Genomic DNA, 22,500 nt, shown 5'->3' on the forward strand with positions numbered 1-22,500 from the left:
TTCCTGACAATAATCCTCCAATTGAATAAGATTCTTAGGCTTCCTTTGCATTACCCTCAATTTTAATGTTCTCCATAAATTTTCAATTGGATTAAGGTCTGGGCTTTGTGATGGCCACTCCAAAACATTAATATGATTGTCCTCAAGCCATTTCTTAGTCAGTTTAGCCGAATGCTTTGGGTCATTATCTTGCATGAACCACCAACGACGACCAAGTGAGAGCTCTTTAGCAGAGTCTTTCAGGTTTTCATCCAATATTTTAACATAATCTTCCTTTTTTATGCTACCTGTGACCTTAACAAGTCGCCCTGGTCCAGAGGCAGCAAAGGATCCCCAAAACATCAAACTGCCTCCACCGTGCTTCACTGTGGGTATGGTGTTCTTAGGCAGGAAAGCTTCGCCAGATTTTCTGTAAATATAAGACACTTTATTATGGCCAAATAACTATTTTCGTTTCGTCAGTCCATAGAACACGTTTCCAGAATGCAACATCTTTATCAATATGACGTTTTGCAAAGGCTAGCCTTGCTTTCAGGTGCATAGGCTTCAATAAGGGAGTCTTTCTCGGACGACATGCTTTTAAACCAGCTCTCTTCAAAACTCTACCAACTGTATGTCGAGATACATTCACTCCAGAGGTGCTCTGTTCATCAACAATCTCCCCAACAGAGATCCTTGGTTTTGTTTTACTTGTCGAACAATTTTCCGTTCATCTCTTAGGGAAAGAATCCTTTTTCTCCCTCTACCCTCTAAACTCATAACGTGGCCTTGCGATTTGAACTTGTTTATTATGGCTCTAACAGTGGATTTGGGAAGGTTTAGCTTCTTTGAAATCTTATCATAGCCCTCCCCATTGATATGGCATGCTACAACAAGCTTCCTGACGTCTTCACTGTGTTCCTTAGTTTTAACCATGGCGATTGAAAATTCTAATTTAGTCACTTATAATAGTTTAAATAAATCGCTATCTAAAAATTATCTGAAAAAAATTATTCACTGAATTAGCGTTAAACAAGCATAATATGGCTATAAAAAAGTTCAGAAAGCACGTAAACCGGAAATTGATTGATATTATACTGATATTAAAAGAAAAACAAAGCCGTGCCAATAATTTTGAACAAGGGTTTTTTGCAATTATGTTTGTTGTTCCTTTGTTATTTATTTTTTCTAAAATCCGATTGCTGCATCGGAAAGGCCAGTTAAAAATACATAATATACTTTGCTATTTTCTTTAATTTAATCCCTTTTTTAGAATTTATTAGACAAAATTTAACTTTTATTTTACCGTGCCAATAAATATGATCATCACTGTATATATATATATATATATATATATATATATATATATATATACATATATATATATATATATATATATAATTATATTAGATTTCAAAAAACGAAAAATTAAAAGGTAAATATCTCTATATATTTTTAAAGCAAATTTATTATGTAAATTCAAAAATATATATTTTTCTCTACTTATTTCTATCTCTAAACCATATTAATTTTCTTATAAATTTTAAATCCAGACCTTTTATCCTTTTATTTCAATTTTTTCAGATTCATCTGCCTTACTTTTAATGCTGGGTTTATTTATGGTGTCTTTTAAATTCAATAGAAATCCTTACAATTTGCTGATGAGGAGACCTTGCTTATCAAAAAACTATATATAATTATTGTACATAACTTGATGTATACCACAATAAAAAGCATTGTTTTCCGAAACGATCGTACAGATAATTGATTTTGTTGTTGTTCCTTCTTATGAAACGGATTTTTAATTTAATTATAATTTGATTTTTAAATTTTAAATTATCAATCACATTACTTATATATATATATATATATATATATATATATATATATATATATATATATATAACACATCCACAAACATATACATATATATATATAAACACATATACATATATGTATATATATATATAAACACATCCACAAACATATGCATATATATATATAAACACATATACATATATGTATATATATATATAAACACATCCACAAACATATGCATATATATATATATATATATATATATATATATATATATATATATATATAAACACATCCACAAACATATACATATATAAACACATCCATATACACATACATATATATATATAAACACATCCACATACATATATGTATATATATATATAAACACATCCACAAATATATACATATATATATATATATACACATGCACAAACACATACACATATATATACACATCCACAAACACATACATATATACACATCCACAAACATATACATATATATATACACACATATCTACAGACACATACATATATATATATATATATATATATACACATCCACAAACACACGTATATATATATATATATACACACACATCCACAAACACGCGTATATATATATATACACACACATCCACAGATACACACACACCCACAGGCATATATATATATACACACACATCCACAAACACACATATATATATATATATATATATATATATATATATCTGTTTTTAGCCAATTTTTCGATATTTGTCGTATGAAAGGTCGAACTTTAAAACGATACTGATCTTGGTAAAATCCGTCGCCTCTATTGAAAGTTGAAGGCAGATATGCAAACATACATACATACATACATTTATCTATTGGTAACTACAAATGTTCGACCCAAACTAATGAAAAAGCTTGCTCTATCTCTGAATACCCTTTATGTAAAATTTCAAATATTTAGACCAGAAATTGTCTGAGTAATTTGGAAGAGACCGCAGAGGTCAATTTTTTAAAAAACTTTGATCTCTATTATGACCCCTTAAAATTTACTTTTTTGGGCTCATATCAAGTTATTAAGTTAGATTCATGTCTAAGGAACCTATATCTAAAATTTCAAGTGCGTAGACCCAAAATTGTCGGAGGAGTTTGGTAGAGTTCTCAAAGGTCAAATCGTTGAACTTTGACCCCTTAATCGCCAAATTTCTGAGCAAATACCAATCACATCGATTTTCCCAAATCTCAGTACACTGTATATCAAATTTCGAGTCTGTAGACAAAAAATTGACAGAGTTATTGTGGAGCGAAATGTACACAGACACACATACACAGACACGTTCACTTTTATACATACATATATATATATATATATATATATATACTAGCATAGGTGCCAAGCGTTGCCCGAGTGTTTGGAGGTGTATAGTGAGCAAAAGAAAAAAAAAAAAGAAAAAAAAAAACGGTCATTTTTTTTTTACTTTGACCCCTATTATGACCCCTTAAAATTTATTGTTTCGGGCTCAAATCAAGTTATTAAGTTAGATCCATGTCCAACGAACCTATATGTAAAATTTCAAGTGTGTAGACCAAAAATTGTCGGAGGAGTTTGGTAGAGTTCTCAAAGGTCAAATCGTTGAACTTTGACCCCTTAATCACCAAATTACTGGCCGAAATCCGATCACATCGATTTCCCCAAATCTCAATACCCTGTATATAAAATTTCGAGTCTATAGACTAAAAATTGACAGAGTTATTCCATAGAGAAATGTACATAGACACACACACACAGACACGTTCACTTTTATAGATATATAGATAGATAGACTAATAGATTAAACAAAAATATATACGTATACATAAATATATATGGAAACTATTTTTTGTTTAATGTAAAGATTTTACGCAAATATTATGCAAGTATAAATCACGTAGAATATCTGCATGAATATAATTAAACGTAATAGTTAACCCTAGATGATCATCCCATAAGAAAACCGAAAAAACTAACAGGGAATTAATTAAAATGAACGTTTAAAAAGAATATGCAAATTAGCTAGATCTTTTGCTAGTGAATATAAGAAAATTGTATTTTCTTTTTAATATGAATATCAATACACACAAAAGAAAAACGAACTGATAGGAGTCTATATATATATATATATATATATATATATATATATATATACACACACACACACATCCACAACCATATATATATATATATATATACATACACACACACCCACAAGCACATATATATATATATATACATCCACAAACACACACACATATATATATATATATATATATACAAACACATACACATATATATATATACATCCACAAACACACGCATATATATATATATACATCCACAAACACACACACACACACACACACACACACATATATATATATATAAATCCACAAACACACATATATATATATACATCCACAAACACACATATATATATATACATCCACAAACACACCCACACACATATATATACATTCACAAACACACATATATATATACATCCACAAACACACACACACACACACATATATATACATCCACAAACACACACATATATATATACATTCACAAACACACACACACACACACATATATACATCCACAAACACACACACATATATATACATCCACAAACACACACACACATATATATACATCCACAAACACACACACACATATATATACATCCATACACACACACACACACATATATACATCCACAAACACACACACACATATATACATCCACAAACACACACAGACACATATATATACATCCACAAACACACACACACACATATATACATCCACAAACACACACACATATATATATATATATATATATATATATATATATATATATACACACACACATCCACAAACACACACACATATATATATATATATATATATATATATATATATATATATATACACACATCCACAAACCTATATATATATATATATATATACATACACATACAAACATATACATATATACACACAAACATATATATACATAAACACAAACATATATATATACATATATTTATATATACATACAAACATATATATATACATACATTTATATATATACATACACATACATATATACACACACATAAACAAACATATATACATACGTACACAACCATATATACATACATACACAAACAAACATATATATATATATATTAATTTACACAATACTCACATGCATGTTTCTCAATTTCTTTCGGCTTTTTTTTACTTCATATTTTTTAAAAGGAATTTAATACCTACGATATTTCTGTTTATAATAAATAAGAATTCTGCATTCATTAACATAGAACATATATGCATATTTTATGATCGGCTAGCCTACTAGTAGACTAATTAAAGTACATTTCTAACTTAAGCATGATAGACTAACGAAAGTGCTATTTTGAACTTAGGCATGACAGACTGACTGACAAGCAGTACTTCTTATTAAAACGCTTTGATATATCCGACAAGGACGTGTTGATTAAATCTGTAGATGCATCAATAAAAATGTGGTTTCAAACTTAATCATGACAAACTGACCGACCGGCTGGCCATTGGACAAAGCCTCTTGTAAAGATGCGCGACTGCATTGAGTAGAAACAGATTTTTATATTTTCAATGGAGAATTCCTCACTCGAGAAAAGCCGAAGAATTGATAGACCAATTAATAAAGTAGACCAAGACAACGAGCACACAAAAGTAGAAACTCAAGTGTCTGCAACAAAATCCTTCACATTAATTATTCAGACTAAACTTAATTTTTTTTTTCTTCAGAGTTACTAAAATAAAAAGAAAAAAGCAATTTAAAATGTGGACCAAAATTTATGGCAAAAATCATGTTATTTATTCATTTTGTCTATTCATGTATTTCTTGTTTCAAGCAAGAATCTCATTTTAACTTAAAAAAAAAAAAATCACAACATATATACTAGCTGGCTACCCGGCCCTTTCCAGTCGTAAAATACGCATAAATATATTTTCATTAATGCAGAATTCTTATTTATTATAAACAGAAATACTGTAGGTATTAACAGCAACATTAAATTCCTTTAAAAAAAAAATAATATAAAAATAAAGAACAGAAAGACACCGCATGAGAATATTGTTTTTCTAAACAGTTCACTTCATGTAAGTAAATAAAAAAAAATACTCAAGCTGAAATCGAAACCAAAACCATTAAACCAGTTTGACACAATTTTTAAAAACTGTTTTCAAACCTACTTATTCTTAACATAAGTAATCTGTCATGTGAACGATTCACACGTGCGCATTCGTGAAACAGTTGAGAAACAGATAAAAATCCGGCTACACCCACGTACCAATTTTTAAAATTTTGAATCCTTAGCAACCCTTTTTTCTGGATGAAAACTGATTAAAAAGTTTCCACATAACTGAAACCCTGTATACCAACTTTCAAGTCTGTAGACCAAAAACTCGTTTAGTATATAGGATGGAATTGTCCTCACACACAAATTCTCACCTGATAAAAAGCACCTTTACAGATATATATAGACTAGACATTTTAGCCTGTTAAAAATGGGCAAATCTTATAGCTGTTGACTTAGAATGAGTGATTTATGTGAAATTGCTGGTTAAATATGTGCTCATTTTTTAAATTTAGTATTAATTCCTATTAATCCATAGCTAACAGATAACATAATACTTAGTTTGCTGCACCTTATAAGAAAAATTAATACAAAATTTCAGTCAGATCAGCCTAGCAGTTTCTGAAACCCTTTCTAGAGTAAATTTGGGATTGTCTTGATTGATGCTTATTAATCAATAACTGTGTATAGAATGGATACCATAATAAATACTTTGCTGCACCTTATAATAACAAAGGTCCATACAAAATTTTAGCCCGATTGGCCTAGTAGTTACCGAGAAAAAGTTGAACAAAGAGAAATATGATATACATATATAAATTTCTTCAGATAGATCCCAACAATCCTTTCTTTTTTCTTTGCTATTATTTCTGAATTCATTCAGTTTATTCTTAAAAAGATTTACATGAGAGCATTTTTTTTTATTTTGATTAGGCAATTTATTTCAACACTAGCCTGGGTGCTCGGCGTTGCCCAGGTATTTGGAAATGTGTGTTGAGCAAAAAAAACAAAAAAAGTGGTAGTAGGCAGGCAGGCAGGCTCAAACCCGTATAATGAAAGAGGAAAAGAATGTGAAAAAAAAAAAAAAAACGTCACGGTTTTGCCGTTGCATCCATTGCCAAACCGGAAGTGGCGAAGGTTTAAATTAAGGCTAGTCAAGCGAAAAGAGGAGATGACTTTTGAAAATATCGGAAAAAAAAAGCTACCCCTCCTTAGAGAAAAGTGTCCAGCTCAAAGTGAAGCAATTCATGTTTTTAACCAATTTTTCGATATTTGTCGTCCGAAGGGTTGAGTTTCAAAACAATACCGATCTTGTGAAAATTAGGCAGATATACATACATACATTTAAACAGACAGGTGAGATTTATATTAAAGATGTATTACTATTTTGAAGGTTTTATTTAAACAATTTTTCATTCTTCTCTCTAGTAAAGTAATTAAACCTAAAGATGTTAATCTATAATTGAAATTCTTTCATTAGTTTTATGAACGCTTCTTACATTCGATGTATTCCATTTTAAGCCTTTCTTGTTTTAATAAACCATCTTAAAAAAATTCTCAGAATATATATTAATATACACATCATAGCAAGTGCTCGACTGAGATCCAATCCATGGTTCCCTTCTGTAAAACGTTTGTAACAAATACTTGTTTAGCCACTACAACCATAAATTTCCTTTACTCTCTTTTGGTGTCTAAAACTAAACGTAAATTTCATAAGCAGAATTTCTTTTCTAAAACTGTCCCTCTGTGAAACAAGACACCGTGGAACTGCCTCCCAGCTGACTATAACTTTGTCCTTTTCAAGTCCTACATAAATAATTTTTGCTGTCCCATCTTCTAAAATCACTCCCTACTCAAGTTCCACTATTAATGATTATCATTGAGTTCTCAACAACTATCTAACCCTTATCCTTGAACAGCCTCCTGGCCTTGATAAGTGATGACTTTGAAGTAAAAAAAAATTAAATTCTTGTAAATATTCCATCAGACACTAAAAATGTTCTTGTATAATCATTTATTTTTTGTCATAATTTTTTTTCAAATTCATTCTGATTATTCTCAAATTGATTTATATAAAAATTAGCTTTAATCTGATTAATTCGTTCCAAAAATATAATTTCTCTATTAGAAAAACAAAATATAATTTATTTTTTAAAATCCTTTTTATCAATAAATAACCAATAAGAAGAGAGATATTAAAACAAGTGTATTTTACTGTTCTAACCACGGGATAGCATGTTCTTGTACCATCTCCCATGACTGGGTAGAAATCTTAACTAATCCACAATTGTATTCTTAGTATCGCCTGCATTGAGGATTGAACCTTCAGAAGGGTTTCACTTAGAATCGAATTTTACTTAGTACTTTATCCGTTATGCCACAGGGATTTTTAGGAGCTTCTTCTTGCTTTTAGACGTACGATCTTACTACTTAGCACTGCGTATTACTATATATATATATATATATATATATATATATATACATATATACACAAAGGGTTGTTGCAAAAGTAATATCTCCTATATTTTTTTATTTCATCCGAATGGATCAGAGGGGATTGCAAAATTGCATTATTATGATGAATGAACATGTGCATTCATGACCTGAAAGTTTCATCTCTCTGTTGCAGATACTGACAGTGTAAGACTCTTAGAAAACAACCCCTGTCACCGATGTGCATCAGAAGCAGAGACATGTCATTGAATTCCTGGCAAAGATGCATTGAGAATGATGTTGGTGACTATGTAGAAAAATAAATTCTGGAACATAAATGGTTAATCGTTTTAATGTTATCACTCCCATCTTCATAGTTCTTTAACTTTTTGAGTTATAAAAATAAATAAGAGGCTTTAGTTTTGGAAGGATTCCGTGTATCTCCCTCTCTCTCTCATATATATATATATATATATATATACTAGCAGTTCAGCCCGGCTTTGGTCGGGCCCTATGTACTCTTCATAACTATATGTGCATATATATGTATATATATATACTAAAAAGTTTGACTCATGTATAGGTAACCTACATCTAAAATTTCAAGTGTTTAGACCCAAAATTGGCGGAAAAGTTTGGTTGAGTCCGCAAAGGTCAACTCTTTCAACTTTGACCTCTTGACAGCTAAATTTTCACCCAAAAACTGATTAAGAAGCTTGCTGTATGTCTGGAGACCCTTTATGTAAAATTTCACATGTTTAGACCAAAAATTTGCTATTTTGACCCCTTAACATTTATTGTTTGGGTCTCAAATCAAATTAAAAATTTGATCCATGTTCAAGTAACCTACATCTAAAATTTCAAGTGTTTAGACTCAAAATTGGCGGAGAAGTTTGGTAGAGTTTTCAAAGGTCAAATCATTGAACTTTGCCCCCTTGACAGCCAAATTTCTGGCTGAAAACCGATTAAAAAGATTTTCTCAAATCTCAATGTCCTCTTATGTCAAATCTCGAGTCTGCAGGCTGAAAATTGACAGAGTAGTTTGGTAGGGAAATGTATGCACACAGACAAATTATATAGATATATAGATATAATTATTAGCCCCTTTAAGAAGAAAAGTTTAAAAGTTGAGCACTATCTGGGAAATAAAGGCAGTCATCTGGTCTTGTGTGAGCTCATTATTTCTCGTTGTTTGAACATTATTGACTGTCTTAATGTTATCCCTGTATCTGGCATTTATTAATTGTTAATTTCCTCTAATTCTCGTGGCAGTTAATGGTAGCTTAGAGATAATGTCTTAGCATAAGGAATCAAGGTGGCTGTTTAGCTGGGCTTGAATCTCCTTACTACTAGTAGCTATTCTGCACTGACGATTGCAAAAGCATTAAGCACTAGTGTTTGTGAGTATAAAAATAATTATATACTGTACTTTGGGTTAATTGCACCAAATCCGGAGGCAATTGCACCAACTAAAAAAAAGTGCTCTTTATATGCGTGATTGCCAAAAGAGCACTTTTAGCTAGTTGGTGCAATTACCCCGGACTTGGCACAATTACTCCAAGTTATGGTATATATAATTAAAAGAGTGTAGCCAGCAAGGCTCGAAACGTGTTATGAAAATAATTTAAAATATTTAAAAATAATAAATTTTTAAATATTTTAAATTATTTTCATAACACATTTCAAGCCTTATTTAGCTCTCTTCAAATATTTTTTAGTTAAGTTTTTTTAGTTAGAAGTTTTTTTGGTTTTTTTTTTTTTTGGTGAAAAGTTTATGGGATTCCTTTTTGTAGATCATTTTAGTTCGGCTAGCACGATTGTTTTCGAAAGATATGTGGATGTGAGACTGAATGGTTCCAGTGAGATTGGTTAAGAGTTCATTCGGTCAATGTTAAGTTTATTTGGTGGGTGGGAGGTGTTAAGTCTATTTGGTGAATATTTTTATGATTTTTTTACTTTTTGATGTGTGTGTGTGTGTGTGTGTGTCAATGCGTGCGTGCATGTGAGTGGTTGTGCATTGTGTGCGTGTATGTGTGTGTACGAGTTAGAATCTGTGAGAAGTGTTATCACTACATAATTGGAAAGGCCTGGCATATAAAATCAACAGTAGGTTCTTTGATACGACAGAGGCGTGTTTGAAATGAATGTTTTTTCTTTAAAGCACAATTGAACTATGATAATTGATATTTGCATTTTAAACTTTAATTCAAGTCATCATATAAAAATAATTCTATGAAATCAACAGTAGGTTCGCTTCAGTGAAACGTAGACTACAATGTATTGTGGACCAAGCCACAGCGAGGATGCTAGCATGCACTGTGGTGGGTTCCTGATTAAAGCATGCAATTAATCAATTTGATTGACAAATGGGCGATAGTCTTGGAAGTGTGGCGCATTCATTGATCTTCATTCAGTACCGGGCAACGTCAGGTCTCCCTGCTAGTTTTAACTAGTTGGTCAGAAGATATAGCTTAATGTCATACTTAGCCAAGAACAAATTTTTTTTAACCCGTGAATAACACCATGATAAATATAACCACTTAGTGTCAGAGTGGACCTGGCAGTACTGGTAACTAAACGATAACTCTACAAAGTTTCCGAATTAGAACTTGACCATCAGATGTTATTTAATAGTGTTCATTTTCTAATTCAACCAAAAAAAGTCTACGTTTTGACCTCCCCTCCAAACTTTTTGTATTTATTTAAAACTCTATCCAGCATTATCCGGGATTAAGTGTTAGTTTTTAAATTTTGTTTAGGTCTGCACAATTTTTAAAACTTATACAGAAAAAGAAATAAAATTTTAGTTGTGAGGGAAACATATATTTTTCAATTAAAAATATAAGTTATTCCCCTTGCTGATTTAGATTTTTTTTTTTTGTCAATAATTAGTAAAAAATGCTTAATATAGATTGTATGGCCCCAAACTAAGTCATTTTAAAAAGCAAAACATAGTGAATTATGTTATTATATAGCCAATAACATGGTACAACAATAACAAATGAAAATCGGCTAGTCAGAATCGAAGTTTGATTTTATAAGGTCAAAGATTATTTGATCCGACTTTGAAAATCAAACAAGATAACTTTATGGATATAGAAGAAAAGAAAGGTCATTTTTTAACATTGGATGATTTTTTCATCTTAAAATACTTTTTGGGATTGAGTTTAAGCTTCTACATCTGAATGGACATTAGTGTATGCATCTTGAGAATTGAGAGAACTTAAACACTATTCTCGAGTGTCTAAGGTCTCTCTGTACAGTGGTTTGTCAGGAAAACCTGACATGAGGACACTTTTCTATACAAGTAAATCCTGACTAAATATTTAAAATCACATAGTATTCATGGCCCACATAAGATATGGCTAACCCATACTGTTATGTAGTTGGGAATGGAAGAAATTATTTGTTATTGATCTGTCTGTCGATCTATCTATATATTTATGTATATTATCGATTTATCTATCTATCCAGTGATATTGTTAAAATAGTTTATATTGGAAGTTATTTATTGTTTAAAGATGTTTGATAAACTTATCAAAACTATAAATTGGATGTTGCACCGGAAGTGTGTCTGATAGTTGACCCGGAAGTACGTGTCAGTCATGTGGTTCTAGTTAGCTGAGAAAAATAGATGAGTTGGATTGAGGACGTCAACAAAAGATGATATGAAAGGGGTCTCCTCTCAAAGAGGAGGAGTGTCTAAGATATGGGGTGTGCAAGAACTAGCCACCCAAGTAAAGATCATTGATCGCTCCTCTGCTAGATGTAATGCCTGGGAGTGAATAAACAACTATAAAAAAACCAACCCATCGTCTTTGAGTATCTTACATGCATCTTCTTTGTCAAGAGAATCAACTCCCTCAAGATGAGAGAAGAACCTTCCGGAAAAAAGGCAGCAGCAGAACCAGGTATGCCACGTTTATGTATTCATGTTATATGTCAACACACACACACACACACACACACACTAAAAGAGACACTACTAACGATCATGACAAGGTTAAAAGGGTTAAAGAAAAGAGTTAATTATACAATAAGAAAATCTTAAGAATACATACTTTGACTGCAACACGATAAGCTAGGGTTCAATTAGTGAAGAACCACCATAGACATTTAGTGACACGTACACGCATTTAGATGAACCCTTCGTCATATGTATGTAACAATACTAGTTCATTTTTTTATGAGGAATGGTACTCCAAATAAAGTTCCAATTTTTCTGATTCTGAGTAATCGTCCTAACACCAATTCTAATTAGCTGTAATTTGCAATTAATTAACTAAGTCATCCGTCTCTTACAAAGTTTTTTCTATCACTCAACCTCTCTCCCTTCAAGTGACAGCAAAGGGAATTTTTGTCCTGGAATCTAGTAAGACAAAGAGACCACAAGAAAAGGTATATTGTAACTTATTTAAATTGTCGATTGAGGAGAAGAAAATTATGTTTGAACTTCCTTACTAACTATAAGTATTTGAGAGGTTAAGGAGAATTTTAATGCAATATTCGAATATCTCTGTGTCTCAAATAGAAATCAAGTGTTAGCCCCAGGAAAAAAGGCTAGCACTTGATTTCTGAAAACTTTGACTGAAGTAAAATGAAACAACGAGGGTGTATTTGTACTCATCTTCATCATTAATATTCCATTTAAACTTTGTTTGACATGCTAGCATACACTCCTAACTCTTGCAATCACACTAGCACCTGCTCTACCTTGTGCTCCATTAGTCCACATCTTGGATGTAAGTCTCACACTATTTCGGTCGATGTAATCTCCTACCTCCTTCAAATGTGTCTTTTAAAATTTGGAAATCTGTACAGAATCTTGAACAGAAACCATTATTTAATCCATGAGGGTAGATTGCTCTTGTTCTATCAGTCATGATTGGAGAGAAGTCTTAAGTAATTTGTGATTGTATTTTCAGTATTGACCGTACTGAGCACTGTCACATATAACTTATTATTACTTAGAATTTATATCCGTTGAACAAATTGCTTTGTATTACTGATTACAGAAGCAATTTGCAAAACTTTTTTAATAGAAATCTTTTTAAGAATTCTTGTTATTTATCTATGAGAACGCCTGAAAGTATCCTGTACCTCTATAAGGCCACCATTCGCCCATGTATGGAGTATTGTTGTCATATTTGGGCTAGAGCATCTGCTACTAGTCTCTCGCTCCTAGACAAGGTTCAAAAGAGAGTCTCCAGCTTGATAGGTCCTGAACTGGCATCTAAGCTTCAGCCTCTGTCCCATCGATGAAATGTTACATCCCTCTGTCTGTTCTACAAGTATTTTAATGGCGAATGCTCTGACGAACTGCAAGCACTTGTGCCTCCATGACGTAAATAAACTCGACAAACAGCTAAATCCCACCCCTATACAGTAGAGATCCCTAGATGTAAGAAAGCTTTCTACTCCAATAACTCAACTGCATTCACTTTTCAAATCTACTGTACAAACCATCAGGTCTTCAGTTCCAACAAGACACAACATACAAGGAAATATTTTCTTGGCTATTTTTTTAAGTCATTCAAACTCTTTGACTCAATTCATTTCTTACTTCTAAAATCTTGTTGTAGCAACAAACGTATTTACTCACATTTTCCCCTAAAGCATTAACAACTCTCACAATTGATGATACAAACAATCCATCACTCCAAATTCTTATTGTATCTAAGAAACAGTTTAGTTCGTGGCAAATCAACCATTTTGGATTATTTGATATTGAAATATATATATATATATATATATATATATATAATATTAAAACTCTGATAAGCTTGCTTGTTTGTTTGCACATTGATTGCATTAGATGGTGGAGGAGAAGGCGAATGGGAAAAAGGGCAATAGAGGAGGGTAAATGGTGGAATAGGAGGAGGGAATAAATGGCATAATTTCTTATGGCCTAAACAAAAAAAAAAAAAAAGGTGTAACTTTTTATTATCAAATAGAAGATTACTTTTAAATCAATTTCAGGTTGAAAACTCTGAGATGGTTGTTTGACTTGCTATTTGCTTTTTTTACTTTTCCTCGCCATTTGAATTTTTTTTTCAGGGGCTATAAAGGGTATGTGTTTTGCTCAATAACTTCTGCATGACGAGATGGCAGTATGTATTTATTTATATATAAATGTGTATGCATTATCCTTTATTATAGACTGTGGGATGTAACATGAAATAGTTTGTTAACAAAGAACGTCTTCAGTTTATCTGTTCCGAGGGAAGTATCAAAGCTTCCCTCCACGCTGCCTTACGAAAGGGAGGTAAGAAGTTTTTCACCACAATGCCTAGTTGTAGTCTTTGCGAACATCAATAATAAAAAAAAAAGTACTACTGTCACAACAGAAGAAACACAACGTTCTCTCTCTGTTGACAGTCTTTCTTTGCCCTATCATGTTATTTTTATAATAGGTGCTCGACTGAGCACCAATCTATGGTTCCCTGCTGTAAGACATTTACAGAAATAACTCGTCTAGTTACAACCATTGACAATAATCTTCCTTTCTCCTTCTGTGTACCAAAAAATGAAATTTCCATAAGCAAAGCCTATTTCCTAGAACTGTCCGTCTGTGGAACACAATATCGTGGGGTTGTTTTCCAACTGACTACAACATAGTTGTTTTCAAGTCCAATGTAAACAAATTCATGTTGAACTATCCTCTGAAATAATCAAATTCTGACCAGTTTCAACCATCATGCCAATACTGATGATGTTGCCTCATTATCAGACTGACAAACTCAATAACCCTTATCTTCGAATGGCTTTTGGGCTTTGATAAGCAGTGACTCGCTAGTTAAAAAAAAATCATCATGATGTCTACCATATCACGGCTTAAAGACGGTATATAGAAGGAATATTCTGTTTTTTTGACATGACTTGCTGCACTTTGCTATGTTTTTTTTTATAATAAAATTGATTGTTTAAAAGGCATACTCACTAACTTTTGCATGATGGGATGAAAGTAGATACATTTATTTACAAATAAATTTGCAGTTTTTTTTTTTATTATTATTATAGAGTGGAAGGTTTAACATGAAATTGCTGTTGTTCTCCAAAAGCGTCTTTAAATCACCTGTCTTGACAAAAGTATCGACAGAACAGTCTCTTTCCACTCTGGCTTATAAAAGGCAAAATATTGATGCTGATCTAGAATCTGACTCAAGGCTGCGTTGGTGTCTTCTGCCAGATTACAGTAAGCTACCGAAAACGGTGTCAGAAAAAGCCAATGCAAACACTGTCAGATGATAAATTTAAAACGATGAAAACAAAAGTTTAATACAAGAAGATAAGATTTACTGTAAATTTAATTGTATAAAAGAAATATATAATTTTTTAAAGCAAAATATTTCAACAAAAGTTTTAAATTCAATCATGAACAAACATTAAATTTTTTTTCCATAGAAAGTATCAACAAAGTTTTTTCTCAAGAAAAAATTTTTTTTTCCACAAATGTTCCAAAGAAATAGATTTGTCTTTTTTTTAAGATAAAAATCAAGTTTTTTTTTTTTTTGACAACAAAAGTTTCAATAAAATAATCTGTGTGTGTGTGTGTAACAATTAAAACGTTTTTACATGGAAAAAACTATGATCAAAAACATTTTTTTTTTCAAGATTAGTATCAGATAAGTGATTTTATTTTTACTATTAACGAAAACATTGTCTGCTGATAGCTGATTGTTGATTGGCTAATTACGTCAGCTTTTTCTGGCTGCTTTTTCCGGCAGCTTACCATAAACTGCCAACATAATCTTGGGTGAGATTCTGGATCAGTATCAAAATATCATCATACACATTGAAATAATATACAAAGTCTGTGTTCATTTTACTTACATTTTGAATATCGAAATCTGACTGAGGTGCAAGAATGGCAGGTGAAGACATCGGCTGTGGAGCAACAGGGATGCTGACGTCATCAACTTCATCATCCAGAATCAATCCTCTCTGGCTCCCTACAATGGGTGAGCAAAAAACAAAAACAATAAAACCTCAGCAAGCAAGGCCTGTGGAAATGCCACAGTTAATTTGAGAATTTTATCACGTTTTTTAACTATCATATACCAGACTTTTTAGCCCATTAAAAACGGACAAAAGTTATAGCCCGATGACTAAGAATGAGTGTTTTATGTCAAATTGATAGTGGAATATGGTTAACTTTGCGCTAATTTTTGCATTAAATTTTAATCTCAATTAATCCCTAACTGTGCATTGTACAGATACCATAGTTCTTAGTTTGCTGCACCTTATCATACAAAATTTCAGTTAGATCATCGAGTAGTTTTTGAGAAAAAATAGAACAGACAGACAGATAAATTAAGAGAAATACAATATAAATTTTCATTATTTTAAACCAGTGATAATATGCCCCTCTCCCCAGTTGTACATGGTGAGTGTGCTACATTGTGGCGAATTTTTGCTAAGGAGGTAATGCCTAGAAGTATGGAATTGTAATAACAGAAATGATAACATACAACTACCTCTCTCTCACAAAAAAGAGGCAATGCCTGAGAAATTGGTATTATAATTAGTGAACATATATTGCACTACCTTGCTCCCATCTCACAAAGAAGAAAGTAATGCCTGGGTTGTTGGTTGTTTGATAACAGAACAAATATCCTCCTCCACCTGAATAGAACATTGAAAGTTCGGCTTTAGACAAACAAATACCAAATCTTCGTTTGTAATAAATATAATGAAATATTTTCATTTGCTCGTAAATGTGAATTAATTCAGTATTTATATATCTCCCACTGTGAGGGAATGTGATACCAGGTCATAAAGTGAGAAAATGGGTCTGCGGCTCAAGAGAAGGAGCACTCTGGCCCTGGAAAAATAAGTCTGAGTAGCCCCGTTGGCATTCTCCGCTTAGGACACCTCAGACAAGTGATGAATTTGCTCCTCACGAAAGCTGAGAGGTAAAGCCTGGGAAGGTGAACCTTCTAGGGTTACCAAGAACATTTGTATCAGTTCGACAGCAAAAAGGCCACGGAAATGGCCCAGTGTCCTTCTTCTGAAATGTCTTAATTGTAATATAAGGTCGGCCAGTCTGCTGTTTGTCCTCTGAGATATGCAGAAGCACTTTTCCAGCAGGCTCATTGTGTCAATGCACATCTTGCCAGCACCAAAAATAAGGCAACCCTGCAGCATTTTTCTTTCTGTTATATGCTATGGTCTTGCCTTAATATGTTGTAGATGATGCACAGCATTTGGACATATTATTCATCAAGTTTTTTAGATTAAGCACCATTTCAATTTGAAAAAAACAAAAAAAACCCTGAAATCATAAGACAAGAAAAATTAAAATATCTGTTTAGGCTATTTCTGAAATTATCTTTTCCCTATCGATTGTGATATGATACTATTTCTGAGCAGTTCTAGAAGGTTCATACTCCTAAGCCTTATCTTCTCTCCTTAAGAAAGTGTTAGATCATTGCTAATCATCTGAGGCACCCTTACTGGAGAATGCTGAAGGGGCTGTCCAGACATTTTTTTTTTGTAGGCCAGAGTGCTCCTCCTCGGGGTTGCTGGTTGCTCAATCCCACTTTCTGATCCTTGTGTCACATTTCTTGTCATGGGAGAAAGATAAGTATGAAACTGTTTTACTTGACCTTTTTGCTACCATTTGTTGATATACTGACTTTTTATCAGTTTGTGAGGTGGGCAAGACATAAGATAACACGTTCGTTTGTAATTTTTAAAAGTAAAAAGATTTCTTTTTATCTTGCCGTTTTTTTTGTATATCTTTGCACATATTTAGTTGACTGAAACATGTACGCATTTGTGTAACATGTCTGTATAAGAAAATAAATGTCTTAAACATTATTCAGTTTTATATACAGGATCTGCCATAGCTAACTATTTTCCTTTGTTTATGCTACAACAGCTTTTGCAGAAAGTCTGTACTTTCAACGCATTAGGGTATCAGCACATTAGGCTGCACTTGTGCAAGATTCAATGAATGACAAACTAGTCGATGAATGAACAACATCTACTAGTGGAGTGGCCATTTTATTCACCAAATTTAACCCACCAGACTTTTTTTTTTTTTTTTTTTTTACATGGTTGTCACCACTTATCAAGGCCCGGAAGCCACTCAGGGATAAGGGTTATTGCAAATATACTACGTTAGTGTGGAGATTTGATGAAGTGTTTACTTAAGGGGGCGGTTCATTAGGAATTTGTTAACATTGGACTTGAAGACATCCAAGTTGTAGTCCGGTGGGAAGCAGGCAGACAGAACAGAGTTCCACAGGCGTGCAGTTCTAAGAAAGAAGCTTTGTTCATGGAATCCACGTTTTGATTTAGGCACAGATAAAGAGTGGGGGAAATTTTTCCCAGTGGATTCAGCTAGACGGGTTTTTTTCGTGAAAGATTGGCGAGGGGGGGACCAGAGATTGGAGTTCAGACGGGCACCTGCCATGGAAATAACAATAAAACAAGGATAGGCTCGCAACGTCTCTTCTGTGGGAGAGAGGTTGCAGGGTAGAGAAAAGGGCATCTCCTACTAAGCCACAAAGTCTATTTTGTATTCTGTCAAGGCAGGATAGGCTGTTTTTAGCAGCTCCTGATCAGGAGTAAAGGAAAAACCCAGAAGCTTGTCAAAACATGGGGCTTCTCCCAGACGAGAGCCATCCATTTCAATTGATGCCAGATGGGGATAAGAGCGTTGATGATGTAAAGATAGGAGTTTGGTTTTAGATGCATTAAAGGTAACCAGCCACGACTTCCCCCACTGAACCACACGCTCGAGATCAGAGGAGAGAGAATCAGAGAGAACTTTGTCATTTACAGCCTTTGATATGTTGCCGTAGATGGTCGTGTCATTAGCATAGATGTCAACGAATGATTTAAGTATGTGTTTAGGGAGGTCATTGATGTAGATTAGGAAGAGAGTTGTATGTAAGAATGTAGAACATTCTCTAAGATAAATATATGCAACTGATTTCCGTAACATCATTAAATTTAAAAACAAATCTCAGCTGCTGTTGCTCAAGTGCCAGTGGATCTGTGCACCAAAGTATATCACCCCTAACTCAGTCCCTGAAAGATTAGCAAAAGCATCAAGTGCCACGAAGAGCACATGAGGCTTTATGTTCTGTGTTTCAAAACAAGTGTAATCTTTGTTGATTGCTGTAATGCAGTTGCATATTTCTTTCATGTTATATCTATTCTGTATATGTTTGTGTGGGTAAACTTAGAAATCAAGTAACCGACTATCGTCGAAGAGTGACACAAGAACATTATAAAAAAATCAGTTGTACAAAAACTAGTTACAAAGAAAAATGACCAGAATGCAGTTGCATGCAATGACCGTTTTTATAACTGTCCTTTCTTTTTCTTTTTTTAAGAGTCACCGTTTATCAAGGCCCGGACGCCACTCGAGAATAAGGGTTAATGGTATACATTAGTCATTGCGATTATAGCATAGTAATCATAAGCAGTGGGGATTTTGTAAATTGGATTACTTAAGGGGACGGTTCATTAAGAACTTGTTCATGTTGGACTTGAAAACAATCAGATTGTAGTCAGCTGGAAACAGGCAATCGAAAGAGAGTTCCACAGGCGTGCAGTTCTAAGAAAGAAACTTTGTTCATGGAATCTACGTTTAGGTTTAGGTACAGATAAAGAGTGTGGGAAATTGTTGGTAGTGGTTTTGGCTACACGAGTGTTTTTCGTGAAAGTTTGGCGAGGGGAAAACATAGATTGAAGGTCAGAATATCGTGGAGGGGGGGGTCTCCATTCACACTGAACGTCCACAGAATGCCCAGCAGCAATATATTACATATGAAAGATGCTGATGCGAAATCTCCACAGGTCCTGCTAGTATATATAAATATTTATTTTGACTTGAATGAAAAAGTCAAAAAGACCTGATCAAAAAAACAAAACAAATTTTTGGTTTTGCTACCAGTTGTTATCCAAAACTATGCCGCTCACTTTCTGAAGGATTAGCAAGTATATCAAATGCCATGAATAGTACATAAAGCTTTAATAAACAAGTTTCATGTTGCAAAAAAAAAAAAAAAAAATTAAGTGTAACCTTTGTTAGTTTCTATATTGTACTTATTATGTTGAAATGGTTTCTTATGGTGGACTACGTTTGAGAATATGTAGTCTTTCTTTCCCCTGTTTGCTTTCTCTACGGATAGCAGTTTCTCTTGCTGGTGGGGTTACATCCAGACGATGGAAGATGGATAAATTCCAAAGAACATTCTCTATGGAGAACTGTCAACCAAAATGAGAAAACTGGCCACCCACAGCTTTAGGAATTTCTGTAAACAGGAAGTCAGATCATTTAATAATTAGTTCCGTCAAATGAGAAAAACATCGCCTACAATGGCAGCAGTGCACTGTTCACACATAAGAATAATTTGGATTATCAGAGCGAGAGAGAGAGAGAGAGAGAGAGGTAAAAAAAACAAGAAGGAATACAAAAAGAAATATGAAGGCACAACCATATTACTAGTATCGTCTGGAGAGGCTTGTATCGGCTTGTTTTGCTGCGCACAGATTGGACTTTTCAGTCATAGTTTTTATTTTTTTTTTCCAGGATGTAAGGCACAGTGCCAACGCGGTCAACAAGGGTGATGTACAACTCGACTTGGGTCTGCCTCAGCCATCGGATGCGGCTGATTGCATGTGTGCAGACTGTCCTAACCCATCCTTGCCTCTCTACTTTTGCTTTCAGCGGAGAGGGTGCTAGCAGTACTGGGCAAGCTGCTTATTCCTACTTTGCCTAGACTGGAAGAAGAGGTGAAGTCCTTTGGAGATGAAGTGAGGGTGTACCGGCAGTATTGATGGACTGGAGGCCGCAGCGTGATCTCTGCATTCAGGCGATTGGAGTATGATGGTCGTGCTCTTGCTGAAGAGAGCTCCGATCGGACTCATATCGCACCTTCGACATAGACACTAACCGACCTCCACATCATCGTCGAAATCGACGGGCTGCCCGAGAAAGAGAGAGAAGGCACAAGGTCAAGTTGGATTTGGTGAAACAATTTCTGTAAAATGAACTGGATTCAAACTTGGCACACCCAGGTTGTCTGTTCGTTTGGTTAACCACTTGGTCACCTCACACCACAGCCATAGTAAATGTTGTATAAGAGTCCCTATTTTCTTCTCCATAAGGGCAACATAAGACGGTCGATTTTTAATGGGGGAAAGATTCGGCTCCTCAAGAAGAGGCACTCTAAATTGTGACAAAAAAAAAAAATTGTCTCAGTTAAGAAGAATCTCTCTGTCACTGGTTGAGGTCAAAACAAGTCTGAATCTTAGTGATGGGAAAATTATCTTAGGAGATTTCTATGCCAATGTAATGTTCAACAAGGAAGATGACAAACTCTTTCTTTGTTGGTCTTCGAGCCAAGATCAAAGTGTAGTATCTGTCCATCATTTCTTGTTCTCTATCAGTGGAGGAGAAATCCTTCACGATTGAGACAATTTTTATTGTTCCTTTTCTCCATGTTAAAAAAACAACCCTGGTGTCTAACTCTGTCCCGTGGGGAGGCATTGTAAATAGGAACTCTTTCTCTGAGTCTATGCGTCTTAGCCAGTAAACAAAAAAAGAGTCTATTTAAAAGCTTATAAAGCTCCAGTTTTTTTTCCTATCAATTCTGATGTTTTTTTGTTTTTGTTCTTCATTTCCAAATGATACAATGATTGTAACTAATTTAGAAATAAAATTGTTTTCAACTTGGAAATTATTAAGAATGCTGTTTGTTTGACATTTTTCAATGGAAATATTTAAATATTTAAGTAAAGATAAAATTTAATAAAAGATAATCATTCTTTTTTAGCTAAACTATAGCGGCAATGAGAAAACATTATTCTCAATTTCTATTCACACATACACATATATATATATATATATATATTAAATTCCACAGCCAAACAACATCGCAGCTCACAAGAGCCATGATAGTCAATAAACAGGAAGTCCAGGACTTCCGGTTCGTTGACTGTCATGGCTCTTGTGAGCTGCGACGTTGTTTGGCTGTGGAATTTATTATATAATCTCTCACATTCTGAAAATCATATATATATATATATATATATATATATATATATATATATATATATATATATATATATATATATATAAGTATTA

At 33.3% G+C, this 22,500-nt stretch overlaps 1 protein-coding gene across 10 annotated transcripts in view; it reads right to left on the minus strand.

Annotated features, from left to right (window-relative positions):
* LOC145241346 (tubby protein homolog) overlaps window positions 1–22,500 on the minus strand; it is a 480,960-nt gene that overhangs the window by 94,329 nt on the left and 364,131 nt on the right. For all 10 annotated transcript variants that reach the window (XM_080104210.1, XM_080104207.1, XM_080104202.1 and 7 more), the window contains one exon: window positions 16,227–16,345. In XM_080104210.1, coding sequence (XP_079960336.1) covers window positions 16,227–16,345 — 119 coding nt within the window. The remainder of the gene's footprint in view (window positions 1–16,226; window positions 16,346–22,500) is intronic.

Source organism: Euprymna scolopes, chromosome 20 (assembly GCF_053919585.1).
Source record: "Euprymna scolopes isolate OS-2025 chromosome 20, ASM5391958v1, whole genome shotgun sequence".
Taxonomy (NCBI): domain Eukaryota; kingdom Metazoa; phylum Mollusca; class Cephalopoda; order Sepiida; family Sepiolidae; genus Euprymna; species Euprymna scolopes.